We start from the raw sequence: 17321 nt of genomic DNA, 5'->3' as shown, positions 1-17321 counted from the left end.
TGAGAGTGCGAGTGTGCAAGGGGAACAGGTGGAACAGCTTCGCCAGCTGATTCAGCATCACCTGATCACAACCACAACTGCACGAGACCAGACTTGTGGCTACAATCCCAGCTCCTTCCCGCCCCATGGCTCAGAGCCCAAACAAGCAAAACCCATCCACCCTTCCTGGCAGAGAGCCCATCACACCCACCTCCAAGTCTTTAGGGCACCCAACATTGAGAGCAGCCTGCTTTGGCTAGGGAGGTGGGGAGATACAGAAGTCCCTAGTCAAGTGTTTTAGGCCGTGAACACAGCAGCCCCCATCCTCTCTCAAGATTACTTCAGTCAGGAGAGGGGTACATGTTGTTATTGAGAAATACAGGCAGAGCAGGCATAGGATAAGAGGCCACAGGCCGAAGACTGAGCTGAAGCCTCTCATCACTAAGAACATGACCAAACAGGTGCAGTGCAGAGAATACATCTAGCAGCACAGATCTTAAGAGAGCACAAAGAGGTAAAATCAGAGATGAATGGCTGCATATAATACTCTGGATACCTGTTCCCCCCTCACCTCACTACATGCATCAGTCATTTCCCAGGACTAGCATGGCTGTTAAAATCTACTCCTTCCCTCTTCTGCCCCAAATGCAACCACGATGGGCAGCTTCTCTGCTCAGCTATAGCAAACCCAACAAAGCATCAGCAACATAAAAACATTAAAAATCAAAAAACAATAATTAAAAGGCCTGGCTACTCAAAAGCCATTTTAAACAGCTGCATAGGCCTGCCGGCACAAAAAAAAAAGTCTTCAAGAGATTCCTGAAAGTCAAAAGCAAGGATGTGTGCCAAATCTCTGCTGGAAGAGTGTTCCATAGCTTGGGACCAGCAATACTAAATGCCTGACCTGGTTGTGGCCGGTTGGGCCTCTGTAACACAGGGGACAACTAACAACGTTCCTTCTCCAGATGGCAAAAAAAGCAGTGGAGCTCAAGGATTATCAAGACAACAGGTTTTACCTTCTCTTAAGGAAGCAATCATTCAAGGTATGCTAAGAGTATGCAAAAAGCCCACCATATTCCAGGGGCCACCTCTATCTTACCTTTGCCATCTGCTCCAACACCACTCCCAAGGAACCAAGACCCTCACTCTCCCATACTGTAAGAAACAGGCCCACACAGGCTGGCTCAGAAGGCTAATTGTGCCAGCCCAACAAGTCGTCTCTTAATTTTGCTGCAAAGGCCTTGCCCCAAACCCAGGCTCACTTGATTGTTGCACTAATATAAGCGGATAGACGCTACCTCTTTCCTGATATGATCCCGGAAGTTCCAAAAAGATTCACATTCTTGGGGTGGGACCATATCTGCCCTTGCCAGGGGGGTGGGGAGGGTATCCCACTTGATACTTGTGTCTCAGCTTGGACTCAAAACTGTCCTGAAGAAACATGTCCTTATATCTGGAGATGGTTTCTATACAGCCAACATCTCTCTTCCTTCAGGAGAGGTCCAGGTTTGCAATAAGGGATTTTGCTAATGCCCATTAATATCCAGCTCAGAAAGAGTTCAACAAGAACACAAAGCCCTTTCCAAGAGCCTTCTCTGGAAAAAGAAGGAATGATATCGCCAGTTAAATGTTAAACAGTAGTAGTAATGGTAGTTGTGGCAGCAGCGTTGAGCAAGAGACTGGAAAGTAAGACCATCTTGAGGCTATCACTGATGCTGCCTGAAACCTCAGGTCAAGAGTACTTCAGTACACTGATCCACCAACCTCAAGAGAACACTGTTGTTTTGTACTTCACAACAGATGAAGGGGCTGCTTGGTGACAGGCCTCACCAGCCTAGCAACAAATCAGATGAGACATTTACCACATGGTTTGAACTAGTGCGGCTTGCTAAACAAATAGCCAGTGCAGAGGAACCAATCTGAACTAAAGCCATGGTCGGGGGGGGGTGTAACCCTTTGCCCCCATTGTGGTACTGATCAGAATCAGATCCCCATACACCTGCTATTCACAATGGAAGGAAAGTCCCCACTGATAGCCAGAGCCGCCCCTAGGCATTGGGAAGCGGGGCAGTTGCCCCAGGCCCAGAGCTTTGGGGGGCCCCCGCACTTGAGGATCTGCTCACCAGCTGGCTCCTCCCTCCCTGCCTGCTCGCCTTCGCCACAACAGGCAGGGTGCAGCGCTCTCTCTCTCTCTCTCTCCACCCAGGACAGGGGCTCGCTCGCCTGCCCGCCCGCCATGCCAAAGCTGCAACCACCACCGCCGCTCCTGCTGCGGTCAGTGAGTGGTAGCCACCCCAGGGACTGTGAGCTGGGCCGGCAGTTCTGGGACTGGTGCCTGCACACCTATGGCGACTCAACCAAGACCAAGACGGTGACCCGGAGCAAATGTGGGGGCCCCCCAACTATGCTTTTGCCCTGGGCCCCGTAGATGCTAAGGGAGGGCCTGGTGATGGCAATAGGCGCTTTCCTCCCATTGCAAATGCCAGATTCAGGGAGGGGCTTATTCCAATCCTGACTACAATTAAAACTCCTCTGCTCCCCCATGCCATGGTCCTAATCTGAGTTGGCTGCCGCCGCCACCACCCCCAAACCACTGGCTATATCTTCTGGTTTTAAAATCAGCCACTCAAGTGACAGCTGACACATCTAGTTCAGTTCTCACATTAAGATGTTACTCTGACATCCAATGAGGTGCTAGTGAAGGGATCAACCCAGCTGCCATGAAAAGGGAGTTACTACACCACATAGGCCACTGCCTTAAAAGAAAAAAATGCAAAAGAAAAGAACCTAAACCACAAAGGGCAGATTGAACAACATACGCTCTCCCAACAATTATGTCTACAGCGACTCCCTTCCCTTGCCCCCAGCCAGCCTCACATGAGCCTTAACACATTTAATGAGCAGCAAAAAAATGCCACACAACAGCCAGTGTGGTAGGCTGTAGCCACTGACCACAAAGCACGAGGACAGAAAACCATCCTTGAGACGTAATTGGAGGCACGACGAATCCCACAATTAGAATCCACATTGAGCCTGCAGGTTTTAGGGGAAATGCTGGTGAAAACTTAAAATAGTACAGCGTCAATTCCTTCAATCACCACCACAGCAGGGACACACCATGGTGCAAAGAGAACAACCTTCCAAATGACAACCTCAGCATCTTTCAGAGGGAAGCAGGAACTCCCAAGCCTGGGAAAAGAAGCTAATAGTCCTTATTCTTGGCTTCAGGTTCCCAGCAATAACCCTCTGCTCCCCTTCACAGTATTGCTCTTTTCCAAAAGCTGCAAGCTAACTCAGAGAGGTATTTCAACAGTCAGTTTAGACATACACAAAACATTCAGGTTCATTTAAATATTGGGTACAAAATGGGATGTTTTCCACTATCCCAGGCAACATTTGAAGAGTGTAGTGCTCATTCTAACCTGCCCTTGTGATCCTCAGAAAAAGACATGAATGAATATGGGATGGAGACCATATAAACAAGTTTGGAAATAACTGAAACAAGCACAATGCAGCCTGTGCTCAGGCCCAAAACTACATATTAGATGCAAATGTGTGTAAAAGTAGGTAGCTAGTGTTTGCATTGGGGAACACCAGAAAGTGCCTTATACCGAGTCAGACCACTGTCTGTCTAGCTCAATACTGGCTACACTGACTGGTAGCCGCTCTCCAGGGTTTCAGACAGCTGTATCTGGAAATGCCAGGGGTCGAACCTGGGACCTTCAGCATGCAAAGGAGATGCTCTACCACTGAGTTGTGGCCCTTCCTTACCACTGAGTCTACGGTCTATCATTAGCTATGGAAATCCCCTTCAGGCACATTTGATGCCACATGCAAGGATGCATTGAATGTCTCATCTAGTCTGGCCTTCAGACACACACCTCTGAAAACCCACAGGAGGAAAAAAGCCAGGGAGGAGGGGGAAAAGAGAGAGATTTGGACATGGGAAACAGCCGTGAGGAAAAGGGTTAAGTGTCTCCCTCATGCTACTTCTTTGGTTTGGATAGCCCCCATCAGCAGCTTTCCCCCCACCCCCGTTCTAAAAGGGCACTGAGCTACCATTACACATGTTTGAAGCTAATATGCAGTCTGGGCCTAAGGTAGCAAAGACTCATGTGGTGAAAACACCTTGAGCACTTACTAATCCATGTTAAGTCAGGAGTTAATCATGAGATTGCACCTGAAGTGCCTCGAATGACAATTCTAACACAAGTTAACAGTTTGTTGGGACACAGGAAGTGGGCAGTATTTGTAGGAGGCACGCTCAATCCAGAAGACACCAGCCAAGTGCTTCGCAGCTCTGTCCCCAAGATTCTGCTCTTCTCTACCCCCAGCAGGTAAGTCCAGAAAAGGGAGGAGCGGAGTGTTGCATCAGCCTCTCACAAATCAGCAGCTTCTCTGGATCATCCTTAGGCCTCAGCAAGCCTATTCTACTACTGCAGGCTAAAACTGCAGGGGCTTGTGCAAGCACACGTGACAAGAGCTTCCCAGGGACTATGCAGGAGCCAGAGGGGCGAACGCAAAAACCTGTCTCTGACATAGCACCACACCCCCATTTGACAACAGGTCCAAACATGAAAAGCAGGCTCCAGGGTGCAGGTACTGTGCCCTGAAATGACATCAGCTGAATGCATATATGTACATAAAATGCATCCTTGCCGTTATCACTCAAGCCTGCTACCTGGACTGCACTTCCAAGGCACAGGGTATTTCCTCTAAAGCACTCATCCGGACAGTAGCTCTGATGAAAAGGGTCCGAACGTCAACATACTTGATGCCATAGCAGGGGCTGCATCTCTGGAAGGTAAAGTCTGAACAAACAGAAACTCGGAAAGGTGAAACACAGCATCGGGGGTCTGGGAAAACTCATGAAGAAAGATGGAACCTGCTGTCGCCAGGAAGCAGATAAACATGAACTGGCCCCTGTCCCAAACATGGCCATGGAAGTGGGTGCTCTCTCTGGACGTTGTTTATTTATTTATTATTTCATGTATATCCCGCCCTTCCTCCCAGCAGGAGCCCAGGGCGGCAAACAGAAATGCTAAAAACACTTTAAAACATCATAAAAACAGACCTTAAAATACATTAAAACAAAACAACGTTAAAAACATTTTTTCGAAAGCTTTAAAAACATCTTTTTAAAAGGGTTAAAAACATTATTAAAAAACACATATTAACAAGCAATTCTAACACAGACGCAGACTGGGATAGGTCTCAACTTAAAAGGTTTGTTGAAAGAGGAAAGTCTTCAAAACGCGCCAAAAAGATAGCAGAGATGGCGCCTGCCTAATATTCAAGGGGAGGGAATTCCATAGGGTAGGTGCCATCACACTAAAGGTTTCCTATGCTGTGCAGAATGGACCTCCTGATAAGATGGTATCTACAGGAGGCCCTCACCTGCAGAGCGCAGTGATCGACTGGGTATACAAGGGGTAAGACGGTCTTTCAGGTATCCTGGTCCCAAGCTGTATAGGACTCCAAAGCCCATCATCCCTGAACACTCTTTGTGCTGGCTAGAGATGAGGGTGGTTGGGAGTCCAACAACATCCAGGAATCCAAGTTTGGAAAAGACTGCTCTACAGCACTAGATAAGGGAGGCTCTGTGATCAACAGGAAAGCACATAATCCCAACAGATCAAGGAAAGTGATCTTCGCTTACTTGGTAATGTTAATCAGCAGGACTCTTTGTCACAGAACAATTAAAAGTGAGATACACAGACTAGATCAATATGTAAAAGGAGACTGAATTCTCAATGTGATAAAATAGAGTGTACTGCATCAGATTGTACACAGAGGTTTGACATCTTTGAATGTTCTCCCATTTAAAAAAATTTTCCCAGCAGAAAATTAGCAAAGCTAAGAGAAGGAGCTGAGCTAGAACTTCTCTCCAGAATGTCCTTTTACCTTTTCTTTCTCTCCTTTTCTTTTTTACACACGGGGCAGCCTTCAAAAAAGGTTATGGTCGCCAAATTAGATCAAATAGATCTAATCAGTTCTCACTTTTTTTCCCCCATGGACCAGCTGAAACTTCCTGGAGGTCTTGGTGGACCACTTCATAAACTTTTTTTCTTCAGGACCTACACTCCCAAAACTAGCACCCTGTTATAAACATCATGGGCCCTAGACCAGGCCATGGAGAAGACCCCTTTCACTGATGTTTTAAAAATTATTTTTAGGTAAAAATGAGTTGATTGCACCAGCGCCATATAATTAAAATCACAGACCTTAGACCAGGACCTTGTGAGCCTGTTCAATAAATCTGTCCCTGGTTAAAAGAGCCTCAACTTTCATTGCCAGCAAAAATAAGTAATGTGCAGGGCCAAGTATTGACATTCTCAGCTGTTGCACGTTCTTTTTGCAGATTACCTGAATGGAACTCACAGACCACCATTTGAGAATCTGTGGTCAATTGTTTCATGTTCTACTGTCTGCATAGGCAGAGCCTAAGTTACTTGGTCTAAATAAAGGGGAAAGGTTTAAGGGAATTGCTAAGACATACTAAGATAATGATTAATACATTTTCTTGTTAGAAAGGCTGCATATAAATATTTTAAACAAAATAGCAAATACTACCAACATGGGTAAGGGAGGTAATTTCTCCCTGCTTGAGGACCAGAGAAGTGACTCTGGTTGAGATTGGTTGTAAACTTAATGGATAGCTGATATTTTGGAAGGTGCTGGGCCTGGCTGGGTACAAATCAAGATCAGAGGGTACAAGGTACCCAGGAGCATGGAACAAAACAGAGTGAGATATGGGACTCAGAGGCAAAGGGGTTTGACTCAAGCCAGGAAACTGTTTTTTAAAAAATCACATGTGGGAGGCTTAGCCAAGCAGGTGGATTAAAGAGAAAAACAAACAGGGCTGCCATCGCCTCCCCCACCATCTCACAACACCAAGGTCAGGCTCTGTGGCAGGGTTACAGCCAAACAAGAGGGGAGAGATGCAGAGGCAGCAAGCTGTCTACAGGGGCAATCTTATGGAATTCAGAGACGTGCCAGCTGCAAGACAATGTCAATAGCACTGCACAGCATCAAGACACAGGATGGCAATATGCTTTCAATTTCTTTTAAGAACTCTGCTGGATCAAGCCAGAGGGCCTGTCTAGTCATCCTGTTTCCCACAGTGGCGAACCTAGGAAGCGCCCAAGTAGGGCCTGAGCCCAATAGCACTCTCCTACTCAAGCTCCCTAGCAATGTATTCAGGGGCATACTGCCTTTGAAACTGGAGATAGTAAAGCCATCATGGCTGGTAGCCTTCGATAGCCTTATCCTCCATGAATTTGTCTAACCTACCTTTAAGGCCAGCCAAACTGGTGGCCACCCCTACCTCTTGTGAGAGGGAATTCCATAGTTCAGCTATGCGCTGTGTGAAGCAGTCCTTTCTTTGGTCTGTCCTGAATCTTCCAACATTCCGCTCTGTTGGATAGCCCCAAGTTCGAGTATTAAGTGAGAGGTTCTCTCTCTCTACTTTCTCCATGCCATGCATAGAAACCTCTGTCATGTCATGCCTGACTCAATTTCCCACCCCCCAAAAAACTAAAAAGTCTCAAATGCTGGTCTTGCTCCAGCCCCATGGTCATTTCGGTTGCCCTTTTCTGCCCAGCAGGCAAGCCTTCTACTCAACAGAAAATCTGTGCGAGGAAAAAGGATTCCCTGAGCTTTGTAGCAGGGGTGGAGGACCTGTGGACTTCCATATGTTGCTAAACTACAACTCCCATCATCCCTGCTGCCCATTGGCCATGCTGGCAGAAGCTGAGGAGACCTGGAGCCCAACAACATCTGGAGGGCCACCGATTCCCCACCTCTGCTCTATTGGCTTGCCGGGGTAGGGGTGCTATCGAAAACGAACAACTGCTATGCCGACTGCCACTCCCTTAGCAAGGCCCTTGACAGAAGTGGGTGTGCACTGCATTTGGGAGAAGCTGTTTTGCCATCTTGGTACTGTGCCAGGATATCCAATCAACACAGAAGGGAAGAAAATCAAACCATTTTCCACCCGAAAGGGAAAAAAACCACCAAGAGGCAAAGACTGTTAGCTCATGGCCACATTAGGCACCCTCAACAGGTTCACTAGACTGGAGGCACAGCCAAGGATGGGAGTTGCTGGGAAATGTCTGCAAACTTCCACCCCAGCCTGGCTGGCATGACAGAGCAGAACTTAAGCCTCTTCCTATCTGCAAGGAAATTCTCCACAGCTACAAATACTTTAGAACCTCATTCCCACCAATGATTTCCATCCCCTTCCAGTCTGTCCACCCCAGAGAAAGCACTCTATAAGTCTAGGCAGGTGGACAGAGAGACTAAGCAAACAGGCAAGGCAGGCAGCAGGAGGGTCACAGACACACACACAGGCTGTTAAATGCAAGATTCAGAGTCACACAGTGTTGCCGATAGCGAGGTAGGATTGCCAGTGGCTACTCAAAGCAAAGAGAGGTCAGGCAAGCAGGTCAGGTTTCTACAAAGTTTACTGTTGGAATGGATGTCCCTTATGACATTGATGGGTCTCATGCTTATGCATAAGGGTTGCATCCCAACAAAAGTAAGCTGCATAATATGGCTCCACTGATTTATAGGTTGAAAGAGAAAAGATCCATGTTGCAGAATGAGATCAGGAGGCGGATTCTGGCCCTGAAAAGCTTGAAAATGATTACTTTAATGGTAACAAACATATCTGGAAATGACTTATTTGGATCCTGACATATGGCGACCCTATGAATAGGGTTTTTCTGGTAAGCAGTATTCTAAGGTGGTTTACCATTGCCTTTCTCTGAGGCTGAGAGGCAGTGACTGGCCCGAGGTCACCCAGTGAGCTTCATGGCTGTGTGGGGATTCAAACCCTGGTCTCCCAGGTCATAGTCCAACACTCTTACTGATATCCAAAAGGTTAACTGCAAAAAATCCTTTGTTTTACAACAATCATTTGAAATATTGCTTTGCTTCTCTTCTCTCTGCCTTTTCTACATCCAGCTGCTGATGATATATGGCAGGGGTAGGGAACCTCAGGCCTGTAAATAATATGTGGCCCTCCAGGCCTTTCTAACTGGCCCTCAGAACTCTCTCTAGGCCACACATCCTCACTGACCCTGTTTGGCACCCCAAATGTTCTAGCCTGTCTGGAATGTGTCCGATAATGCCTCTTGCTTGCCTAGATGGAGGATAGAGAGGGGTGTGTAAGAGTGTGTGTAGAAACTACTGTACAAAGGTAACATTGACATTTATTCTTCCGGCCACTTTGCCTCCAGCCCCACCCACCATTGATGGGTGGCCCCCAGAAGGTTGCCCAGAAGGCCGTTCCTCGCTGCTAATATATATATGTATGTGCCTACAGCCATGATCAGTGGGCCAGAATTGAGCACTTGTAAGATACAGAACTACTCAGGGTTCTGTTCTGTTCCAAGCCTAGTGGAGGTTCAAAGTTCCTCAGCAATGACACAGGATCTACAGGGCACACAGCTGTACATGTTGTTAAGTCAGCGCTAGGAAGGGTCAAAGGAAATTAGGCCATTAGCAACGAACAGCCATGGCACAGTTAAAAAGGACCAGAAGATCTCAAAGTAGTATCAAGGAGAGGTGACAGGCACATTCCTACCAATAACTACCCTGGCACCAGTTCAGTCAGGCTAGAATAGCAGCTCTTAGCAGAGAATTCAGCTCATGCCAATCCAGCCTGACATAACAAGGCATTTCCCAACAAGAATGTGGTCAAAAGATGCATCCACAACAAGACTCCATTGATGAATACATAACTTCATGGTCGACAAGAGAAATCACACAGAAGGCCAAAGTGTGGGTATTTCAGATCCCCTTTTCACAAGAAAAGCCAAACTGCTTAATGCTCACTTTGCTTTCTCCACACATACAAAAAAGGTAATGGTTGCCAAATTAGATCAAATAGATTTGAAGGGAAAGGGAGCCATCAAGTTCAGAAAAAAGCTAGTTAAATGTTTGCATCCATGTCCTAACAAACTACACCCTCAAATGCTAGATGAACTAGAAGCAGAAACCTCAAAGCCTCTAACAATCATCTTTGAGAAATCTCTTGAGACAGGTGAGGTTCCAGCAGACTAGCAAAAATAGCTGCCATATCTATATTTAACTGGAAGAATAAAAAATTATAGGCCCAAGGTCTACCTATAAAGCCATTATCAGAACAAATTAATATTTTTTTAAATAACCTGTTAAATAGATGAAAACAAGGTGATCATCATGAGAAACCAACATGGACTTGCCAAGACCAAACCAATGAGGACCTCAGGAAGCTGCGTTATACTGAGGCACACCATTGGTCCATCTAGCTCAGTATTGTCTACACCAGGTGTGGGGAACCTTTGACCCTCCAGATGTTGCTGAACTACAACTCCCATCATCTCTGGCTATTGGCCATGTTTGTTGGAACTAATGGGAGTTGTAGTTCGACAACTTCTGGAGAACCAAAGGTTCCCCACACCTGGTGTACACTAACTGCCAGCGGCTCTCCAGGGTTTCAGGCAGCCCTACCTGGAGATGCTAGGGATTGAACATGGGACATTCTGCATATAAAGCAGATGCTCCACCACTGAGCTACAGCCCTTCCACATAATCATTATTCTTTGGTAGGTTAATTGCTAGGTGAAGCTTCTGTAAAATTCCACAGAATATTCTGAGAAGCAGAAATAGAGATCAGAACGCACTACCATGAAGGCAGCACCCAAAACTACTTAAAGCTGCACCCAAATAGCCAATAAGATGTTAAAAGAGGGGGAGAGTTTGGAGGCATCATTGTGTGATGTCCAAATGGAGTCTCTCCCAGGTGTAGTGCTATTCAGCATTTTCATTAATCACAGGAGCAGAGAATATGTTTGAATTTGTAGATGATGATGCAAAAGTTCAAAAGAGTTTGAAACACCACAGACAGCAGGATTAAAATAAGTTTCCTTGACTAACTGAGGTACAACCAGTAAAATATCATTAGTAGGCCATTCTCTAGAGCAGTTCCTATTTTAGTCTTTTTAATATTTGGTTTCTGTAAGCCACTCTTGTGAAATTATTATTAATATTTGATGCTGATGACAATGCCCACCCTCATCCAGGGTCTCTAGTTATTGTACACAACTAGAGCTGGTTCAGCACCAAAGTATCTTTGCAAAACTGAGAAACAAGCAAGGTTCTCACAGCACCAAAGAAAAAATCGTCAGATTTTTGAATCAACATAAGCTAAATAGGAATTGGCAAAGTGATGCTGTTATAAAAAAGGCTTCACTTATTGAAACAAACCACAAGGCAGGAGTAAAAGGGTTCTACGTAGAGATTACCTTCTAGGAACACAGTAGTGACAAGGTCCAGAGGAATGTTTTAAAGGATTAACAAAATTTAATATACAGAAAGGCTGAAGACAATCATTTTACATGTAGAAAAGATGGGAGGGAAGATTTTTATCCTGCCCTTCTTTCCCCTCCAAGCAGTACAAAGCAGTCTACACGGGTTCTCCCATTTTATCCTCACAATAATGTTGTCAGGTTCATAAAACTGACAAATGGTGACTCCCCCAAAGCCAACCCTGGGGGCTTCATGGCTGTCCACAGGGCATGAACCCAGAATTCTCCAGTCCAAAATGCTATCTACCAGAAAGAAACCATAGAAATCCATCCAAAGGAGAGGTGGTACAACAGTTCACCAGAACCAGGAAAGACAAACAGCCATGAGTCCCAGTTGCAGCAAAATGGATTTACGTTTGGGACATCAGAAATTGCTTTAAGGACAGCAGAACAAGCTACTGAGGGTGGTTATCAAGACACCTCAGCTAACTAGCACCAGATGGGACCCCTGCCATTGGCCTGAGCAAGACTAGATGACCCAAGCCCCAAGTGACTTTCTAGAAGGGCAGAAAGCATTCATGTACCTGGGACACTGCAACATGGAGCATCTCTGTACCCATGTGTCTCCCATCCTACTGTTGGCTATGCGTATCTCATTGCAGGTCAACCATTCTATGGTTTCAAGGAGACCCTGAACAGCTTTGCCCAATTGCATAAAGTATCTACTATGGTTCGGGACACAGAGACTGGGTGAAACCTAGCTGCGTTTGATTTTAATCTTTATATTTCAACTTCCATTTTGGCAAATGAGGCAAAATTTCATTTTGCATGCCTGCACTGCAGGCCAGGGTATAGTTTGTGTGAGGGAACAATGCAAGGGTAAGCTGCCAACAGGCTGACACCTTTATTCTTGGCACCTTTGGTGAAGGAAGAACTTCGGCTAAAGTGAGACAACTGTCAATATCCAAACAGCCATGACTGACAGAATGGCAAGCGGCAATGAAATAGTGGTTAAAGGGGCAGCATGGCTCAGTCCCACCAAGCTGGATCACTAGGAACATAGGAAGCTAACTTACACGGAGTCAGACCATTGGTCCATCTAGCTTAGTATTGTCTACGTTGGCTGGCAGCAGCTCTCCAGAGCTTCAGGCAGGAATCTCTCCTAGCCCTACCTGGAGATGCCAGGGACTGAACTTGGGACCCTCTTGCATGCAAGGCGGATGCTCAGCCACTGAGCTACAGCCTTTCCCACTAACCAAGCAATAGGTTTGTGCTCCTATCTCAGCGGGCCTGCCTTGCTCCAGTCACTCCCACTCCTCCTCCATTTCCTGTCCCTCCCTTTGCCATAAACTCTTGAACTGTCCCAGTTTGTGAACCAACATAAAGGGGATCACCTCGCACAGGGAAGCTACAATAATGCACATAATTACCAGCAACAACATACACGGCAGTCTCAATTAGGAAACCTATCAATGGTTAGCCAGTTCCTGACCCAAGTATGGGGAAGGCACCAGTTGCTGGATGTGTCAGCCGAGCACTATGTAGCAGTGGGGCCCAGGCCCTGTAGCCACAGAATCAGCTCAGAGAGATTAGGATATGCCAAGTGCCCTTCCTTGACCGCTCAGCTTTCAGTAAATAAAAGGCATCTGGCTCTTTTACTTTGTTGTTGTTATGTGCCTTCAAGAAAAAAGTGCAGGCAGTAAGTAGTGTGTCCAGTAAAGCAAGCTGGCACACATCTTCTAATATTCAGGCCACTGAGCTCAAGGATGACCAGTAATCACTTAGCAACTTGGTTGTTTTTTTTAAAAAAGTATACTGAAATTTGAAATTACTTAATAAAATTAAATAACGTAAAACTTAAAAGGCCACTTCCATTTAGCTCTTTGCTATTTCATACGGATGTCCTAAAGCTCCCGCATTGTACCTTTCGGTCATATACAAATCCCAGGCTTGAGGCCTACTCCCACCATTACTAGTAGCTTATTTCAGAAGCAGGTGCTAACAGTGCCATGTGCATTTTCTGATATGGGACAAGCAGGTGTCACATTCAAAAGGGCTTGACTTGCAGACAGAGAGGAGTTTAAGGGTTCCAGCCTATGGCAAACCCTGGCAGGCACATTCTCCACACTTCACTGGACTTTGAACCTAGCAGTGGCTAAACAAGGCTGATCATTCTGGCCTCCATCCAAGGCAAATGACAAGGCTCTCTCCCTTCCACCATCACAGTGTATTGTTTTATGTGTCATCAGTGTGACACGGAAGGGCAGGGACAAGGGGAACCTGTTCTCACTTGGGTTTGACCAGATCCTATATTTACACTAACTCCAAATGAGAGAACTGGTCATCCAAATACACCCCATCTGAGCGCACACACGCGCACACACACACGCACACACACACACACACGCACGCTCACAAAAACACACGCACACACACGGCACTTCAATATCCACCAAGTGAGCCATTCACGCTACTCCTTTCCTCCTGTTGCTTCATGGAATCGTTGTTCCACCTCACCCAGAAGCGGTTGCACTTCATCTCTAAGGGGAAAACTGCTTCTGGGCAGAAAGGCCCTTGGTTGCAGGAGAGAGAGAGAGACTAGTCATTCATTGTCCCACAACCTCACAAGCCATTCCGTTGTTCCAAGCTCTAAGGCTGGCTGCACACCAGCAAGCTTCAAACCCTATTATGTTACTTCCAGGTCAATCGCCTCAGAGGAACACCCGTCCTCGCCACCATCCTTCCCTCCCCACATACATTCATACAAGGAGGAAGGCCTGTCTGCTCTGGCTGGCATCTCAGCCTCCTGGCTACGGGTATGCCAGCAACATGGAGCTCCTTATACTTTTAGCCAGAGCTGCCAAGGGCTATCCTGTTGGTCCAGCCCTCCATCTTGCCACAACTAGACAAAAATAGTGGCCATGCTACCCACAGTGAGCCCCCCACTACTCGACACATCCACGCAAGACTTGGCAGATGCAGAGCGTTCTTAAGGCAGTATGACTTCTCTGAGAATACAAAGCACACGGGTTGGCCCATCACTCTCTTGGCAGCAGGGAGGATGAAACCGGGAGAAGGAAGCATGATCTGGGTTAGCAGGGGCACCACAGCGGTGGTGAAGACAACACTCTCTTTTGTGAAGCCACAGCAAGGTCAATTCCCCCACCGGGGATTGTCTGGTACCCACTCCCCTCCCCTCCCTCCATCGTGCATGCAAACAATATCAATCTGCTAATCCTCACAGAATATTAATTCCAAGCCTGACAGAGACAAAGAACAGTGGCAAGAGCTCAGGGATGCCAAGGAATGTAATACCGGCCCTGGCATTGCCAAGGTGCTGAAGAGGACCTAGCTAAGGATGCAAAGTGGTCCTGGGGTTAGATGCCCTGGGCCAAGGCAAAAGCAGGGGATCAAGCATGAGCACAGCAATTCGTGGGACAGCGCTAATGACCTCCCATCTCTCTTACCACTTCAAGCTTCCATTGCCTAGCCTAGGAGTACAGCTCTACAGCTGGGGCCATGCTGATACCCAATGACATGACTTCCCCTCAAGGAATTTAACACTAGCAAGCATGCCACTTAACAAAGGTAAACAGCAATAATGGCATCCTGTTCCCAGCATCTGCCTATGCCACCAACTAGGGTGGGGCAGCTCTGACACCCTCAGGCTCCATGGGCCAACTGGACCGCAGGGTGCTCAGGAAAAAGACAGCGTTTAGTCTCTGATCTCACCTAACAATATGCTAGTCTTGCAGACGCTGCCAACATTATAACAAAAACCATCACAAAAGCTAGGGAGGAACTGAGGTTATTAACGGGGGGGGGGAGAGCCACACACTTGATTTACATCGGACAGCTCTTAGGAGAGCAGCTGCAGTAGAAATGACAAAACAGCCCCCCTCCCCTCACACGCCCCACTTTTAACAGTGCAAAAAAAGGCACCCTCAGAGTCCAGATGCCAGTTCCCGTCTCCTAATCCTAACCATCTGGGGATATCCCGCACCTGCCTGGGGAAAGATATTAAGCGATCCTCAACAGGAGGAAAGGAACAGATGCGGAACACACACACATCCCACCACCGCTGGCTCTATCAGCCCCACCCGGGCTATCGAGAAGGCGGCGGGCGAGCGAGCGGAGCCCATTGTTAGCGCTGAAAGGGTGGGATGGAGGCAGGAGGGTTGGTTGCCAAGGCAGCCCACCCAATCCCTCCCCGGATGCTAGCAGGTAGGGCATCCCTTGAAGCCGAGAGCCTCCTCTCCGTCAGATGGGGAGCAGAGTATATTATACTAGCCATCCACAGAGAGAGCGGGGAAACAGTAGAGAATGCAGCTCAGAAGCAAAACCCAGCCTACAAGCCCCCAGAGACAGAGATCGGGTCGCAACAGCGCCCCAAAGGGGGAAACAATCACTGCCTCCTCTCGTAACTCACAGTCACTGAAGCTCCCCCCCCCTTCTAAGGGAGAAATCAGGAAGGAAAAGAAAGCTTACTCCGTCGATGCGGTGCCAGCTCCCAAATCCCTACCATCCCTACCACCACCTGGCTCCAGCCGTACCTGCACCCCCGTAGCCCTTGGCGAGCACCCAAGCCAAGCTGGCAGCGCTACGCGCCCGAGGGAAATCATACTGATCCAAGGGCTTGATCTCCGGCACCAGGAAGCTTTTCCTCATGGCCGCGGCTGCAGCGGGGGCAGCAGCCACCATGACCCCACCACCGGGCTCGGGAACTGGGTTCGGCCTGCTTCGGCGTCAGCTGCGGAGAACAAGCTGCTGGTGGTGGTGGCGGCGGCGGCCCCAGCCGAGCGCATCCCCGTCAGGTTTTCCCTCCCTCCAGCTCCAGGTGCGAGAGCCCGCCCGGCCGTCCTCCTCTTCCCCCTCCCACGTGATCCAGGCCGTCAATCAGCGCGGAGGCGGGGCTTGCCGACAGGTAATTGCCCCGGGTAGGCGGCAGTGTAAGAGGGTTGGGCGGAATCGAGCTGCAGTCCGGGGTGGGTGGGGCGTGTGCGCGCTTTGCAGTAGGCAGTCCGTCCGCGGCCGTCTGTCCGCCCGTCATGGGGGGGGGGGGAGCCTGCAGCTTTATTGATCTTACTCGTGAACACACACACACGCGGCGGCGAGGGGCAGAGAGGAGACGGGGATTCTCTTCCCCCCCCCTTCGTTTCTCCTGCAGAGAGACACAAAGGGGCTGCAGCCCAGGCTGGAGCAAGCAAGCGCGCGATCGATTCCTCCCTCCCTCTTTCGCATGCACACCTCCACCATGTTGGGAGGCAGGCACGACCCTCCCACGGGGCGGGGGAGGATGAGACGGCCTTGTGAGCGTTCCCCCCTCCTCCCCGTTTCTCATTTACTCAGCTAGTACGTGGTGCGCGTCTAGCTTCGCGTTTTTCCTGTCCCGCGCCCAGTAGATGGAAGCTTGCCGGTGGGGGTGGGGATTTAAGCCAAGCACAGTTTTGGTTGTTCCTTGCGCGCTCCCGGTCTTCCCAGCAAGGATCCTGTAAAATAATGTTTTAAAAGGGTAAGCAAAGCGGCCAGTGGTTTGGAGCACATTCATTACGGGAAAGGCTAAAGGTTTTGGCAACTTGTAACATTATAAATGAGGGGGAAGATATTAATTCAGTGGAAGTGTGCTTCTGAATACCAGTTGCTGGGATCCTCAAGTAGGGAGAGCTTTCTTTGCACTCAGGTTCGGCTTGTGAGCTTTCCATGGGCATCTGGTTGGCCACTGCGAGAACAGGATGCTGGGCTAGTTGGGCCATTGGCCTGATCCAGCAAGGCTCTTCTTGTGTTCTTATGATGCCAGACCACTGTGTTAGGTTGCAAGCAAGGCATAATGGCAGGACTCAACCTGTATCTTGCTGATGCCTATAAAGGCAAATGAGATTTAAAGCACATTTTACAAAAAAGGGGGGGCAGAACCCTACTTTCTTCCCCATCCAGTTTTCTCCTGGGCAAGGTTATTCAAACAGGAAAAACATTTTTTTAATTGGAGGGGAGGGAGCATGTGGCTGGGTTCAGTTCCTTTTCCTCCCACCAGTGCTGCTCTTGAAATCA

At 48.1% G+C, this 17321-nt stretch overlaps 1 protein-coding gene across 4 annotated transcripts in view; it reads right to left on the bottom strand.

The window, feature by feature from the left end:
* Window positions 1–16286, bottom strand: part of CAMSAP3 (calmodulin regulated spectrin associated protein family member 3) — a 51096-nt gene extending 34810 nt beyond the window's left edge. For 3 of the 4 annotated variants that reach the window (XM_061616580.1, XM_061616581.1, XM_061616584.1), the window contains exon 1: window positions 15827–16286. In XM_061616580.1, the coding sequence (XP_061472564.1) occupies window positions 15827–15974 (148 nt within the window). In that variant the 5' untranslated portion in view covers window positions 15975–16286. The remainder of the gene's footprint in view (window positions 1–15826) is intronic. The other variant, XM_061616583.1, reaches the window with a different exon arrangement.
* Window positions 16287–17321: the final 1035 nt, after the last annotated feature.

The sequence above is a fragment of the Rhineura floridana genome, chromosome 3 (assembly GCF_030035675.1).
Source record: "Rhineura floridana isolate rRhiFlo1 chromosome 3, rRhiFlo1.hap2, whole genome shotgun sequence".
Classification (NCBI taxonomy): domain Eukaryota; kingdom Metazoa; phylum Chordata; class Lepidosauria; order Squamata; family Rhineuridae; genus Rhineura; species Rhineura floridana.
This window is presented reverse-complemented; position numbering and strand designations above follow the sequence as displayed.